This window comes from Anabrus simplex, chromosome 1 (assembly GCF_040414725.1).
Source record: "Anabrus simplex isolate iqAnaSimp1 chromosome 1, ASM4041472v1, whole genome shotgun sequence".
Taxonomy (NCBI): domain Eukaryota; kingdom Metazoa; phylum Arthropoda; class Insecta; order Orthoptera; family Tettigoniidae; genus Anabrus; species Anabrus simplex.
In genome coordinates this window covers 1,637,409,672-1,637,425,569 of record NC_090265.1, presented here as the reverse complement: position 1 = coordinate 1,637,425,569, position 15,898 = coordinate 1,637,409,672, and the positions used below count along the sequence as shown (strand labels likewise).

Here is a 15,898-nt window from a genome sequence, read left to right as displayed (position 1 = left end):
GACAACATTAAGCTCCAATTAAAATGATCTATCTGGTGAGTTTCGATGTCGAGCCCTTGTTCACTAAAGTGCCGATTGACTCGGTCATGTCTCTCATTGAGCACCTGTTCCCTAAGGACACTACTAGGCTATTTCGCCACTGAATGACTTGGAGCCATTTCTTGTGGAGTGAGCAATTTTACGAACAGATGGAGGGAGTGGCTGTGGGAAGTGCACTCTCGCAGGTAGTGGCTAATTCCTTTATGGAGCATTTTGAGAAGGAGGCTATTGCTTCGGCGCCCGTCAAACACTTGATTTCGTGGAGGTATGTTGATGACACATTTGTGATATGGACACAAGGTCCTGAGAAACTTCATGTATTTTTCAACCACTTAAATCAGCAACATTCTTCAATTAAATTCACTATGGAGATGTAGTCGGACGGATGCCTTCCTTTGTTGGATGTTCTAGTACGAAAGAAACGGGACGGGTCCTTAGGACATATTATATATCGTAAGCCTACCCCCGCAAATTGCTATCTCCACGCAGATTCTCATCACCATCCAGTACAAAACCAGGACATTTCCACGACACTCACCACGAGAGCGGCACGAATTTGTGAGCCATCAACTATTCAGGAGGAGATGGACGCACTACAATTCACGTTCGAGGGTAATGGTTACAAAGTTGTACAGATTCACAGAGCCCTGCATCCGAGAGGGACAACTAAGCAAAGCTCACAGAAAGAAGAAGTGAAGGGAACTGGCTACCTGCCTGACATTCACAAGACCACAGACCGAATTGGCAAGGTCCTCCGCAAGCACAATATAAAAACCATGTTTGGCACCGTCACCAAAATTGCTCACAGTTTAGGTAAAAGCAAGGACAAATTGTCCCTATTATTACACCCTGGGTTGTAAAAAAAATCCTTGTACTTGCGGCACGGTATACATTTGTCAAACATGCGGGTCCACTGGGACTCGCATCAAGTAACAACATAGAAATATCTGTCTCAACCAGCCAGACAAGTCAGCAATAGCTGAGCACGCCCTATCTTCGGGTCATGATGTCGCATTCCAAGATGTTCGAGCCCTTAGCCGCATTAAACATTATACGTCCAGGATTATACGGGAAGCTATGGAAATACGTAAAAATCCTAACAATTTCAACAGGAATACTTGCTATCGATTAAATAATACGTAGTTACAAGCCATTAAGGATTTACGTAGGTAGTTCTCATCCCTGTCCTTTCTATATTGTTATTTCGTTTCGGTGTTTTCCAAATTCGTACGTTCGTCATCACCAGATTGTTCATTCCAGGCTAGGTGTTTCGTGCTAAGTGTCATACCTCAGTAGAGGGGATTTAAGGACTCTGGACCACAAGGAGTCTGGACCACTAAGGAGACTAGACCAGCTGCAGCTACTGCGCCTGCGCGTGGGCTTCCCTCCCTGCGCGGGCCTCTCACTTGCTAAGGCGCGTGTGGAGGGCGCCTCACGCTGTCAAGGCTACACACAAGTGTGGAATGTCGCTCTTTGCGGTAGCTTTTTACTGCTATGGCTAGGTGGGTGGGCGTATAGGTAACATCACTTGTTATGGTGTGTATTGTAAGAGCAAAACAAGTTCACTATTAACCTTACTCTTCTAGTAGCTAGATTAAAAAAAACTCTACTGAGTGTAAGTAACTGCTTAGTTTAATTACCAAAAAAAAAATTCTACCCTACTTGCCTATGTGATTACCTCTTAAATTGTTTATGTTGGTGTCAGGAAAGACATTTAGACATAAATCACATTGTTTACTAAATTTGTGTTTTTTTGCACAGACCTCTCACTTGCTAGGGCGCATGTAGGAAATGTTAACTACACTTACCCGGAGGTCATTATGTAAGAGGTAAATATTTCTTGAAAGGTGTTGGGGCAAGGTTCTGTGAGTAGATTTGCTTCTAAAAAGTTACTTGCTGAAGTGCCTCTCACTGCTCAAGGTGGGGCAGCTACATGCGAAATAATTGCAGCAACTGGATTTGCTTTACAAGGTTACTTGCTGGCGAAAGGTGAACAGGATGTGAGTTTTTTGTAAAAAAGAATCGCTCCTCTCCTCCTGCTTTGCTGTCTGTTGAAGGTTAGCTACTAACGACTCTAGCCAACTGGTGATGAGTGAAGGTCGACACAAAAGTGCTTAGTTTAATTAAATAATAATAATAATAATATTTTTCTCGACTACTTACCTTTAATTATTTTTCAACAGGATGCACATCTAGCTGTAATTCTTGACGATAGATACACACATTGTTTACTAACCTTACATCAATAAATGACATCTATGAAATATCACTGTACTAGTTAAAAACAAATAAAAACTCAGATAAAGTCTGAAATCAGAGGTTGATTAAGAAATTCCGTCGTTACGAACGTGATAGTATGAATTTTTACATACGGAATAAAACAAAAAACAGCTCGCCATTTTTGTTTGTTGGATACGTCGCCAACTGTTTGTACTCTTCGAGGTCAAACAGCCCGTACATGAGAGTGTCATGTCTGTGATTTCTTATTATCATTGTCCAAGATGGCTAACACAAATAGTTTTTTGTTTAAAAAATGCATTATGATCTCTGAACTAATAAATTAGTTAGGGTAACACATGATGTGCTATCTCATCAAAAATTATATCGTATATATATGTTTAGCACGGAAGATGAAATAATAAATCGTCTAATGAATCAGTTAGGGGCACGTCATAAAACAACAGCAAAGAACTTCCGTGAACAAAGACATCAAACACGACAGTGTTTTAACAAAACAAAAGAACGTGCTGCTACGTAGCCGAAATATTGGTTGAAAAACTGTAAAGCATGGTTTCTTTTAAAATAAAATATTACGAATTATTTCTTAATCAACCTCTGAATTGAGACAGTGTGTGAGTGAGAGCTAGAATTTGTCACACCTACACAGGTTGGTGATTTGATGATAGAAAAATAAAATGTGGTTGGTGTAAAAAAATATGTGTATGCGTAAATATAGGTTGGGATGAATTATTCAAGCAACTCGAATAATAAGTGGAACATCACACTGTTTTATTTACCTGTTAGTTCAAAATACATGATTAAATTCTTTCTTGCATCCCTCACAGTCCTTAATCATTGGATTAGGGCTGTCAAAATCATCAACTTAATCTTGTCCTCTGTAGCAATAATGCTTGACACATCCCCTGCACACCGCGATTTCCATTTTCGATCTTGTGTAGAAGGGAAGTTTCTCCCATGCTTCATCTAAATTTTTAGCAGCATATGTTGAGAGAAACCCAGATGGTAAATAGTGAATTAGATGTTGTGGCATTCGAAGTAAACTACCATATGTATAGTATGATGTAATAGCCTCACTTACTAGTGAGAAATATATTGTACGTAAAGGATCAGGTTTAATATTTGGTGTACAAAGTTCACATTTACACTGGATGTTACGGTTTCTCTTCTCACCAAACTCATTCTTTACTTGTTGCTCCATGATTGATGACACACAGACACTGTTGTCAACAAGGACAATACCTTGGTATTTATTCACACACTTTTTTAAATAGTGTGCTACAGTTCACATTACGTCACACTGACATGGCGTATAGTCCAGTTAGCTTTAAGGTATACTTCCCTTAGCAGTTGCCTAGTGTGAAAATAGCGAACTAGAGAGAATTATTTTATGATTGCCAACGAGGAGGATCGAACTTGCACTCTTCTAGATGTGAGCGAATTCACTTGTTTTATATAAAAAAATTTAATGCTAGGTGTAAGATAATCTCACATTATATTACCAGATGCGACTTTATTGTGTGTAAAATTATTATTTTGTAGACATATGTTTGAAGCAGAACGTTGCTTTGTAGTGTATATCTATCCCGGATGTTTCCTGCAAGCAGCTTTCACTAAACCAGTTAACGCCTAACCTCTTTCGCGGTCATTGCTGGTCATGGCCGTGCTTGGACCACGGTTTCGTCCCCCCAGGCTACAAAAAGGATGCGTAAACTGAGGTCCGGGACGCCACTCAGCTTACTAGCAGATGTTGTATCCAGGCAGGTTTTTTGAAACTAGCTTTGGTTTTTTTTTCAAATTACATGTCGCCGTTAGAACGGGTATATATACTGCGAATCGCTTGCTGTAGATACGTTAAAGTTTCGAAATGTCTGCAGTACAACGTAGCCTGCGGGATGTAATTAGACTAAAAGAAGAATGTGAATCAAATAACATTGTAGAAGTAGAGGGTGCGTTTGAACGCGCTATTGTGAATAGAATGAGGGAGTTCACTAGCGAAGAGTTTCTGCTCTTTATTAGTGTGTATTCTAACATTATACCACGGCGCCATAGCCCTTATTTCCACCTATTTTTAATTCAAAAATTTAATTACTTTCTCTGCTGCGCGTTATTAGCAGAGCTAAGAGCGATGATAGAAGAAAGTAACGAAGATGATATTGGTGAGTTTCAACTTCTTTTAATTTTAAGAAATTCGTTTATTGTAGGATCGCGAAAGATTTTAATTGTATATTATCTTTTTCTTTAATATAGTAGATGAACAAGAAGTAGAAGAGCCTGTAAGAGAAGAAGAATTTAATTTATTTGAACCGATATAGGTGAGTGTAAAAAAATATTTTTCTTGCTTGGTGTTAATATCAGAAAAGACCTTCATTGGGGTTATCACATTAATATGATTGTTAATAAAGGGTACAGATCTCTGCACGTGGTGATGAGGGTATTTAGGGGTTGTAGTAAGGATGTAAAGGAGAGGGCATATAAGTCTCTGGTAAGACCCCAGCTAGAGTATGGTTCCAGTGTATGGGACCCTCACGAGGATTACTTGATTCAAAAACTGGAAAAAATCAAAAGAAAAGCAGCTCGATTTGTTCTGGGTGATTTCCGACAAAAGAGTAGCGTTACAAATATGTTGCAAAGTTTGGGCTGGGAAGACTTGGGAGAAAGGAGACGAGCTGCTCGATTAAGTGGTATGTTCCGAGCTGTAAGTGGAGAGATAGCGTGGAAGGACATCAGTAGACGAATAAGTTTGAGTGGTGTCTTTAAAAGTAGGAAAGATCACAATAAGAAGATAAAGTTGGAATTCAAGGGAAAAAATTGGGGCAAATATTCGTTTATAGGAAGGGGAGTTAGGGAATGGAATAACTTACCAAGGGAAATGTTCAATAATTTTCCAATTTCTTTGCGATCATTTTAAAAAGGGCTAGGAAAACAACAGATAGGCAATCTGCCACCTGGGCGACTGCCCTAAATGCAGACCAGTAGTGATTGATTGATGGAATGGAAACATCCCGGATCCCCAGTCAAAAAGAAATTCAAGAGTCAACCTTCTGCGGGAAAATTGATGCTCACAGTGTTTTGGGACTCTCAAGGGCTAATCCTGGAACATTACAAGGGGAAGGGGAAACATTAAACAGTGAACGTTACAGTGATATGCTATTAAACAAGCTGAAACCTGCAATTCGCAACAAATGTAGAGGTAGATTGTCGGAAGGAGTCCTTTTGTTGTTTGACAATTCGCGTCCACATACCGCCACCCAAACCGCTCAAAATCTTCAGATACTGCGTTTCGAGGTGTTGGGGCATCCTGCGTACAGTCCCGATCTCGCCTCGTCGGATTTCGATCTGTTTGGTACACTTAAAATGCTCTAAGAGGCCGTTGATTCAGCTCCGATCAACAGGGGAAGGAAGCGGTGCATACGTGGTTTGCTGCACAACCAAAAACCTTTCTTGCAGCGGGTATCAGAAGGCTTGTGAAACGGTGGACCATGTTCATTGAAAATCAGGGTGGATATGTTGAAAAATGATGTCAATAAAAAGTATGTACTCTTTCTTTAATAAATTATAAAAATTGATTACAGATAATTATTGACTTGCCCTCGAACTTTCTTTCAATTCTTCAGCTCTGTTCCATTCTATCGTGTGTCTTTCGTTTCAATGGATTTTATTTTATTAGTTTCTGTTTATTTCTTTTACCACATTCGTCCCTGATTCGTCTGATGTCCTCTCCCCACACACACACGGTGTGATGAACATCTTAATTATAGCTGAATGTTGTCGTCAGCTCCCGCATGGAGCGCTGTGCCAGCATACAGCGAGTCACCTGGTGACGAATGAGCATACTACTGCAGATCCAATGGTAATGCATTCTTAAATTTAAACGCTCATTATTGTAGAAGTCTTCGTCGTGAACACTCCAGATTTTCTTCTGAAGGCAAGGAACAAAGTTTTCTGCGAAATGTAAAGAGTTTCACATTGTTTTCTTGACACGGCGTAAGCCCTAATGCCTATATAATGTCTGCAAGTATAGTCCGTGAAAGCATCAGTGTTAAAACTGATAGGGAATCTGCCACCTGGGCGAGAAAGTACAAGTCAGAAGTCAAAAAGACTTCTAAGAAATCTTGGAGACAGTTTTGTGACTCCATTGAGAGTCAACATGAAGCGGTAAGGCTTCATAAAATTCTAACCTTCGATGGAAGGGCAAGGCTGGACTCATTGGAGTCACCTTCGGGTGGATATATATCCACAGAGGGGGAGACCCTGAACGTATTGCTTGATGCCTACTTTCCAGGTTCAGTAGTCACAAATAATGAAGTAGAATCGAGAGGATCCTTCAGACCCGATAGAAGTGGCTGGAACGAAGCTGCAGAGATTGTTACCCCAAGAAGGGTGAAGTGGGCATTAGAATCATTTGCCCCTGATAAAAGCCCAGGAATGGAGGGGATCATCCCTGCGCTTCTCCAGGAAGCGGGCGCGGTCCTTATACAATACCTGGTTAGAATTTTTAGAGACTGTCTCACTATGTGGTATGTGTACTCCTTGTGGAGTCAGGCGAAGGTAGTGTATATACCTAAACCCGGAAGGTCTTCATATACTAGACCCAAGGATTATAGACCCATTAGTCTAACGTCTTTTCTCTTTATGACTTTGGAAAGACCGGTGGATACACCTATCAGGGAGAAAATATTAAGAGACTGTCCCCTGCATCCTCATCAACATGCATACTAACCAGGAAAGTCGGTTGAGACGGCACTACACCAGCTGGTTTCTAGGCTGGAGAGTGCCTTGGATCAGCAACAAAATAAAATTGATTATGGCCTCACTGCAGGGCCTTCAAGTTCTGTTTACCCTCAACGCGGTAATGTTGAGAGCTAATATAGACAGGGGGTGTCCACAGGGAGGAGTATTATCACCAACACTATGGTGTCTGGTAGTGGATGAACTACTTACCAGGTTAAATGTTGGAGGAATTTACGCCCAAGGCTATGCAGATGACATTAGCCTGATGGCGGTGGGAAATTCTCCAGTACGGTTTCAGAGCTCGTACAGAGCTCTCTACGCAGGGTGGAAAGATGGTGCCTTGACACTGACCTGTCGGTTAATCCCGACAAGACGGAGCTCGTGGTATTTACCAGGAGGAGAGGCTAAACGGTCTGTCAGAGCCTTTCCTATTAGGGAAAAAATTAGTTAAGACAACCTCAGTTAAGTACCTATGGGTAATCCTTGAGGCAAGACTGAGTTGGAAGAAACAGGGAGGAGTATTATCACCAACATAAGGTGGATAATGCTCGCAAGATTATGTGGGCCTGTCGCAGAACCGTCGGAAAGACTTGGGGCCTAGGACATAAGGTGGTCCAGAGGATCTATATTTATATTGTACGCCCCACGATCACCTTTGCATCTTTAGTCTCGTGGCCAGGTTCGGAGAGTAAAACTGTGACCACCAAGTTAAACAATGTCCAAAGACTTGCGTGTCTAGGAATAACAGGGGCACTGGATACCACACCATTATGTGCAATGGGGGCCATCCTAGGTCTTCCCCCCTTACATTTATATGTTAAGGAAATAGTGGGAGTGAGTGCTTACAGCCTCTGGTCACTCGGAGGATGGTCCTTCAAGAATCCGAATAGAGGTCATGCTTCTATTCTTACAAGGCTTCTCCAGACCTGCCCTATGACAATGATGATCGCGGACCTGATGAAGCCTAGTTTCAATCTGAATTATAAGTTCACAGTGGTGATACCCACAAGGGAGGAGTGGGCCGCGGATACTGGGGCCCGTTTTAGGTCTGGGGTCTGTATATGGTACACAGATGGCTCGCGGACAGAGACGGACACAGGCGCCGGGGTCTGGGGCCTAAGACAAGGCCCTCCCTTCCCATGGGTAAATATGCTACTGTTTTCCAGGCCGAAGTATATGCAATACTTGGCTGTGCTGTATATATATGGAACATGCCTGGACATAGAAGATGCATCACCATTTGCAGTGATAGCCAGGCAGCGTTAAAAGCACTATGTGCAGTTAGAATAACATAAAAAATGGTATGGGACTGCCAAAGGATGTTAGATCAGCTGTGTGAACTTTGCCCAGTTACCCTATTATGGGTCCCTGGGCACACAGGTATCAGTGGAAATGAAGAAGCTGACAACCTAGCGAAACAAGGCTCAAAAGGTCCTTTCATAGGACCAGAGCCCTTCCTAGGAGTATCATTCCGAAGCGTGAAACTGGTAATACCCCAGTGGACAAACCAGTCTCAATTGGACATTTGGAAGAGGATAACTATAGCAAGGCAGGCACGTGAACTTATCAAAGGGCCTAGCCAATGTTATAAAAAGGTCCTGATAAACTTTAATAGGACCAGAATGCGAAAGGTAGTTGGACTGTTGACAGGCCACAATACCTTACAGAGACACCTACACATCATGAAAATCAGTCAGGATCCGATATGTAGAAGATGCGGAAGGGAGGAAGAGACCTCCGCGCATGTGTTGTGTCAGTGCGAGGTTCTCGCGAGCACTAGACATCCATATCTTGGCTCACATTTTGTGAGCCTGGAAGACATTAGGAATGCCAACATCAGGACACTGGTATCCTTTATAGGAGCACTGGGGATGGACTAGGCAAACCCGTTTAAGGGACACAAAGGGTCTTCACAGACCTGCGTGTGGAGCCCTGCGAAGGCAGGGCTCACCCATTCTTTATCTATCCATCTATCTATCTATCTATCTATCTATCTATCTATCTATCTATCTATCTATCTATCTATCTATCTATCTATCTATCTATCTATCTATCTATCTATCTATCTGCCACCTGAGCGACAGCCCTAAATTCGTATTGATTGATTGATTGATTGATTGATTGATTGATACTTTGAAGTCTTCCTGGCCCAAAGTTCGCATCATTTTGGAAACACTACTCTTTTGTCGGAAACTGGATACTTGAGTGGAGCATTTCCTTACAAACCACGTTAACAATCAAAACTCCACGTCATCAATCAATCACTCACTACTGATCTGCATTTAGGGCAGTCGCCCAGCTGGCAGATTCCCTATCTGTTGTTTTCCTAGCTTTCTCTTAAATGGTTGCAAAGAAATTGGGAAATTTGTAGAACATCTCCCTTGGTAAGTTATTTCAATCCCTAACTCCCCTTCCTATAAACGAATATTTGCCCCGATTTGTCCTCTTAATTACAGCTTTATCTTCATATTGTGATCTTTCCTACTTTTAAAGATACCACTGAAACTTATTCGTCTACTGATGTCATTCCACGCCATCTCTTCACTGACAGCTCGGAACATACCACTTAATACGTGACCTACATCTATATTGTTATCAGTGTGTCATGCTGTCAGTCATATTTATGGAGTTCTTGAAGAAGTGTTCTTTCTTTCTTTCTTCCTTAATCTGCTTACCCTTCAGGGTCAGCTACTGTATTCCCTCGGACTCAGCGAGGGATCCCACCTCTACCGCCTCTCTGGAGCGTGAGACTTTGGGTCGGGGATACAACTGGGGAGGATGACCAGTACCTCGCCCAGGCCGCCTCACCTGCTATGCTGAACAGGGGCCTTGTCGGGGGATGGGAAGATTGGAGGGGATAGACAAGGAAGAGGGAAGGAAGCGGCCGTTGCCTTAAGGTAGGTATCATCCCGGCATTTGCCTGGAGGAGAAGTGCGAACCCACGGAAAACCACTTCGAGGATGGATAAGAAGAGAATCCACCCCCCTTACTCACTTGACCTCCCGAGGCTGAGTGAACCCCGTTCCAGCCCTCGTACCACTTTTCAAATTTCGTGGCAGAGCCGTGAATCGAACCCGGGCCTCCGGGGGCAGCAGCTAATCATACTAACCACTACACCACAGAGGTGGACGAAGAAGTGTTACTATATTTTATTGTTCCAGCAGCTACAAACAGTTGTAAGACAGTCATGTTGCCAGTCTTATTTATTCATTGTATAACTGAAGGAGGGACTATAAACTTTGTCATAATACGGTCTCTGTACTGAAATTAGCGTACACAAACTGTTTTCAGTTCTTGGGCTTTGCGTTTATTGGGCTATGTGGTAATAGCTTTACAGGTATCATCGAATGTGCCAGATTAGACTGCGCTTCACTTTACGAATTACCATGCCTATCAAGCATGGAATGGTCGCACCTGCAACTACATGCGAAAGGATGGTGTTATGCGCGATAGCATAACACGGCACGAGTTATATATCTTCACAAGGAGACCGAACCAGTCTGACTGTGTGCTTGTACAATATTCTATTATTTGCAGAGGGTATTAGCTAAGTAAGGCCCGGTCAACAGGATACCATTTTTCCTGTTCGAGATAGAATCTTTTATGTTCTACCATAAATTATCATTTCATATAATAATAATAATAATAATAATAATAATAATAATAATAATAATAATAATAATAATAATAATAATAATAATAAATATTATTATTCTAAATTGAGGTGTCTTTTGGTGACCTATATTGCCCATTTACCGGAACTCTCGGCAAATTATTATTGATAATCCTGGTAATGTTGCAAATCGTTCCCAAGCATGGGGCTAATATATTTATTAGTAAGAGAGAAACGTTTTCTATGCCCAAATATTGACACAAGTATTTTGTGAAGTTACAAGAGGTTGGTTTCCCGGTAGTCCTTCTTCTTGACACTTTAATTACCACCAATAGAATGTAATGAAGTCGAGGATACAGAAATAGAATAAGAGGTAAATAGGAATGTACTGCCACAAACAAGAAAGATTGACCTTAAAACAAATAAGAGCTTTATTTTAATGTTCATATTCATGTTTAAAACATGCAGTAAATATTGCCTTGAAATGTAGAACTCTAGCAGTTAGTCCTGTGGTATTTCACGAGCCTGGATGAGCTCCTTTAGAAATTGAGACGATGCCTTGGGAATCCTCGGCCGTGCTGGATCGGTGATGTTCACGTAATACACGCCGAACCTTTGCCTGAAAATTTTAGATTCACCTGAATTACTTCCAATTTTAATCCAATAACACTGGTCTGGATGGCAGACATAATACAATTGAAATGAAGAACGGAAGAAAAATGTGTGAGTTTAGAACAAACGTCAATACCTTGAGATGAGCATGTGACATTTAAACAGATTATCATTCTTATTCTTCCAAATCTACACATTAGAATTGTTAGCAGCAAAAAACCGGTATGATATGGAATGACTAGTATTGTCTAAAATCTTAAAATCCAAAGGGGAAAGTACGAAAGGCATGTTCTTCCACACTCTTCCCAGTTGTAAGAATAACGAAATCAAAGCAGGCAAAGTGTGAAACATTATTTTTCATGATCTTTTTGCTAGAGCTGCATAGCATACTGGCCCAGCTCACTAATTCCTCAGTGTTGTTCAAAATGGCGAAAAGGATTTTTACACCTGAGTCTGAATCTCCATAAAATCTGATTGACTCGATTAAGTATTGCCTTTGTAATGAACCCCTTGGATTAGAATTAATGCCATTAAAATTGTGTTTTCTTCACAAAAGAAGGTTATCAAAAGTTGGTGTGTTTAAGGGTACAGCGAACACGAAGAAGGACTCTCGAGACTGTTGGTTGCTGAAGAGGTACGATGTTGTGCTTTCTGGGCAACAGCCCTAAATATAGATAATTGATTGATTGAGTGATTGATAAATGGATTTATCTAGTTAAAGACGGAACCAGTAATTTTCGGGTTTATGTTAAAAATCCTGACCTACTTCACGTAGTTCATGAGTTTTATTTGGCAATAGCTATGTGTTACAAGGTGTTGTAATTGAATCATAATGAGGCATGATAGCCCATTTAATGTCATATGGAGGAAACTCTAAAGTCCAAGATGGTGCAGATATTCAGAATTCCTCGACCATGGGTGTCATGTATTTACCAGGAAAACATCCACCCAGTGTAGGAATTATCAGTATTATTGTCCGGCTCCATGGCTAAATGGTTAGCGTGCTGGCCTTTGGCCACAGGGGTCCCGGGTTCGATTGCAGGCAGGGTCGGGAATGTTAACCTTAATTGGTTAATTTCGCTGGCACGGGGGCTGGGTGTATGTGTCGTCTTCATCATCATTTCATCCTCATCACGACGCGCAGGTCGCCTACGTGAGTCAAATCGAAAGACCTGCATCTGGCGAGCCCAACTTGTCTTCGGACTCTCCCGGCACTAAAAGCCATACGCCATTTCATTTCATCATTGTTATTGTTATTATTTATTGCTCAAAATTACACTGACTTCATCCTCTTCTCGGCATCGGCAATCTATGTGCATGGCCTGTTTTTACAGCCAAGTATAGCCATTCCGAATCCAACCCTTCGTGGAGGGATGCATCCACAAGTATGTGTTTCTTTGGAGGTTAGTAGTGAGGTATATCGAGTGTAGAGTAAGAGTGTGTATTAAAATGAACACAAACGCCCAGTCCCCGAGCCAGAGGAATTAACTAGACATGATTAAATCCCCGACCCGACTATGGATGGAACCCATTTCCTTGTGAAACGAAAACCATTATGCTGCCTGTTTACCCAAGGAGATGGACAGCAATAACAACAAAAACAACAAGAATTTTAACATAGAATTCCACTGACATCACTACTCATTTCTAACAGCAAGCGGTCTTATCATTATATTTTGAAAAAACGTATCATGATTAAATTAGAATATACACTCTCGTCTCCGATTTGCTACGGACATACATAATACAGAATCCCTTTACGAAACTTATTCGAATTACATGCTGGAACATTTCGATAATGTTACTTACGTATAACCTTTGTTCCATTCCAAATTGTCCAGTAGACTCCAGGCTGTGTAACCAATAACATTAGCTCCATCCACATACACTGCCTTCAACAACTCCGTTAAGTGACTCTGTAAATGAAAGACATTCAATTATATATCAGGTTGTTGTGCCTTTCTGTAGTAATACAATTACATTTTTGTAGATCGTGTTGTATTTATATTTTTTTTAGCAAACCATTACAGAATAAAACAAGTACGGTGATGATAATAAAAGTACATAAATATAAAAGAAATAAAATACATAACCTACTGTATACGGAGAATAAAACTTCCGGTTTGGAAATATACTGTTTTATTTTTACATTTAAACTCCTTGGGCTGCAGTTCCACCCCACCAATATGTTGGCTGTCAGCTCCATCAGAATAACACAGCTACATACTGTTGATTGTGCGATCTGTGGTCAAATGTATTAGTGAAGATATTTCAGAGCACTATTCCAATGGATTTACGTGATAAAATGAAAGTGATAACACTAAAACGCTAAACAAATGATGATTAGCTATCGATTTGTACAAGTTACTGATATTCTTATACCAAATTGGTAACTGGAGCAAGGAGGGGAAAAATCTTCTTTTTATCTCAAGAATCCGAAGACCAGGCCCAAAAATTATATGTTCATTCTAGGTAATTGTAGGTCAGAAAATGGTGGGTTTTATTTGTTCGTTTTTTACCTTTTACTGCGTTTTTGGCTTATGATGTTTCGAATTGAGAATAGGCAGTAAAAATGTAGTCGAAAGAAAGTGGGGTTGAAAAAGGCGTTAAGACCATAAAAGGTAAAAATAACAATAAGTTCATCCTTTACTCCTTAAACATATTTTTTTAGTAAATACATATTTTTCAACCGTATCTGACAAGAGAGAAGTTGAAATGAAATGAAATGAAATTAAATGAAAAATGAAATTATTGCTTAGAAAACAAGGGTATGAAATTATGTGCAAGATAAGTGAAATATTTAAAGGAGAATGTTTTGATGTGTGTGCCTTTGAAAAGAAAGATGTCACTTGCTTCAAGTATGAACCCTTAACATCTGTATGTGGAGAGAAGCGTTTCGGTGTTTCGCAACGTACTGTCTGAAAAGCGAAGATCCTTTACACTTAAGAACCTGGAGATTTTGGGATTGGAATAACTTACCAAGGGAGATGTTCAATAAATTTCCAATTTCTTTGAAATCATTTCGGAAAAGGCTAGGAAAGCAACAGATAGGAAATCTGCCACCTGGGCGACTGCCCTAAATGCAGATCAGTATTGATTGATTGATTGATTGATTGATTGATTGATTGATTTTGATATACTGCAAAGACCACTGAGGTAAAGTTTCCAAATCCTAATTTCTGTAACCCTCGTGTGGTTAAGCCAAATATGATTCCAGTTGTTCCAATTTCAATTTCTTTCTCCAAGATGTCCATTGCAGGTTCGCTGAATTCATTCTAGGTGGAAAAAAATATTGTATTGCAAATTCTGCGAGTACTTTATAACAAACATGGAATTACTTTCTTTAAAATTTGTTAATCTAAACGTGTATAATGTCTGAAAGAATAAGTGTTTCACTAATATATTTTTGCACTGTTTGTATACTACCAGAATTTTACATTTTTAAACATTATATCTCTTCATTAAATATATAATAAAAACTAAAATTATGAATGAATTTCGATCGGTATTTTTACGTCCGTTTTTGTCAGTTTTAGGATCATTTTTGATATTTTGAGGTCTCTTTTTAGCCAATTTATAGGTCTTCAACTTTCGAGCCCTCTTCATAATAAATAACACCTCAGTGCCGTGTAGTGTATTGAATAGTATAGTTAAAATATCCATAGGCAGCCCTGACAATTTTCCATGTTGTACCATTTTACAACCTGACTTACCTTAATGAAAGCCACGGCCACTACCTTTCCCTAACTTGAGTCACTGTAAATCTTCCCTGTATTAATGCTACGTTAACCCACTATTAATATACAGTAATGTTTACATGTCCGATGGAAACTGAATGCTTTTAGTGGAAAGAACTTCTCTTGGAAAGAGGAAAAATGGCATCGATATGGGAAGAAAAACTTTCCTCAACTGAGTGAATTTTTAGGCCTAAGTATGAAGTCGGGTACCTTTGATCCTTCTCGAACAATATGGTCATACGTAAATACATCTAGTGAGAACCATGCTTTATATGCAATTCTAGATACCGTCACGTCAATATGGCGCAATCCACTTCCATGCCGGTGTATCAAATGTCATATCAACGATCTCCACTATTCCCTGTGTACAGCAAACCCATGCCATCAACCTTACCTTGAAATAGCTAATTCGGTCTGTATCTTCAAGAGTTCCAGCGTCTGAAAAGCCATTCTCTGTGATGAGGATATCAGGAGCATTGTAATTCTCATGGATCCAAGTGATCAACTTGCGGAACCCCCAGGGCACAACCTGAAAACAGAAATAGAATATCAAAAATGAACTTCTAACTAGCTCAGTATTTATAATAAGGTACATTTGGGGAGATTTGTGTAACTGAGGAAGTACAAGAGTAAGTATTCCATATCCACCCTCGTGATAGAGAATTGCTACAAATTGTAATTGTAATTGTAACATTTTATGGCGAACATAGGAGCACTCTAGTCGATTATGCAAAGGAAATTTAGCTTTTCTACGCTTCCAATATTTCTTTATCCTCTGAGATGCCAACATCCTTTCTCAGTTGAGAACACTCTACCTATCGCCCTTTTATTAATTTTATTTTGTAGTCTCACATGTGAGTCATTGAGAATCTTAATTTTGTCTATTTTGTCCTTGAGATCATTTAGTGTTATTTATAGTTCATTA

The 15,898-nt window shown here is 40.1% G+C and overlaps 1 protein-coding gene across 1 annotated transcript in view; it reads right to left on the bottom strand.

Moving 5' to 3' along the window:
* Positions 1 to 11,039: 11,039 nt before the first annotated feature.
* Positions 11,040 to 15,898, bottom strand: part of LOC137497052 (myrosinase 1-like) — a 122,965-nt gene continuing 118,106 nt past the window's right edge. Inside the window, exons 9-11 of the mRNA XM_068225645.1 lie at positions 15,368 to 15,502; positions 13,046 to 13,152; positions 11,040 to 11,243 (exon numbers count right to left, since the gene is read on the bottom strand). Coding sequence (XP_068081746.1) covers positions 11,126 to 11,243; positions 13,046 to 13,152; positions 15,368 to 15,502 — 360 coding nt within the window. The 3' untranslated portion in view covers positions 11,040 to 11,125. The remainder of the gene's footprint in view (positions 11,244 to 13,045; positions 13,153 to 15,367; positions 15,503 to 15,898) is intronic.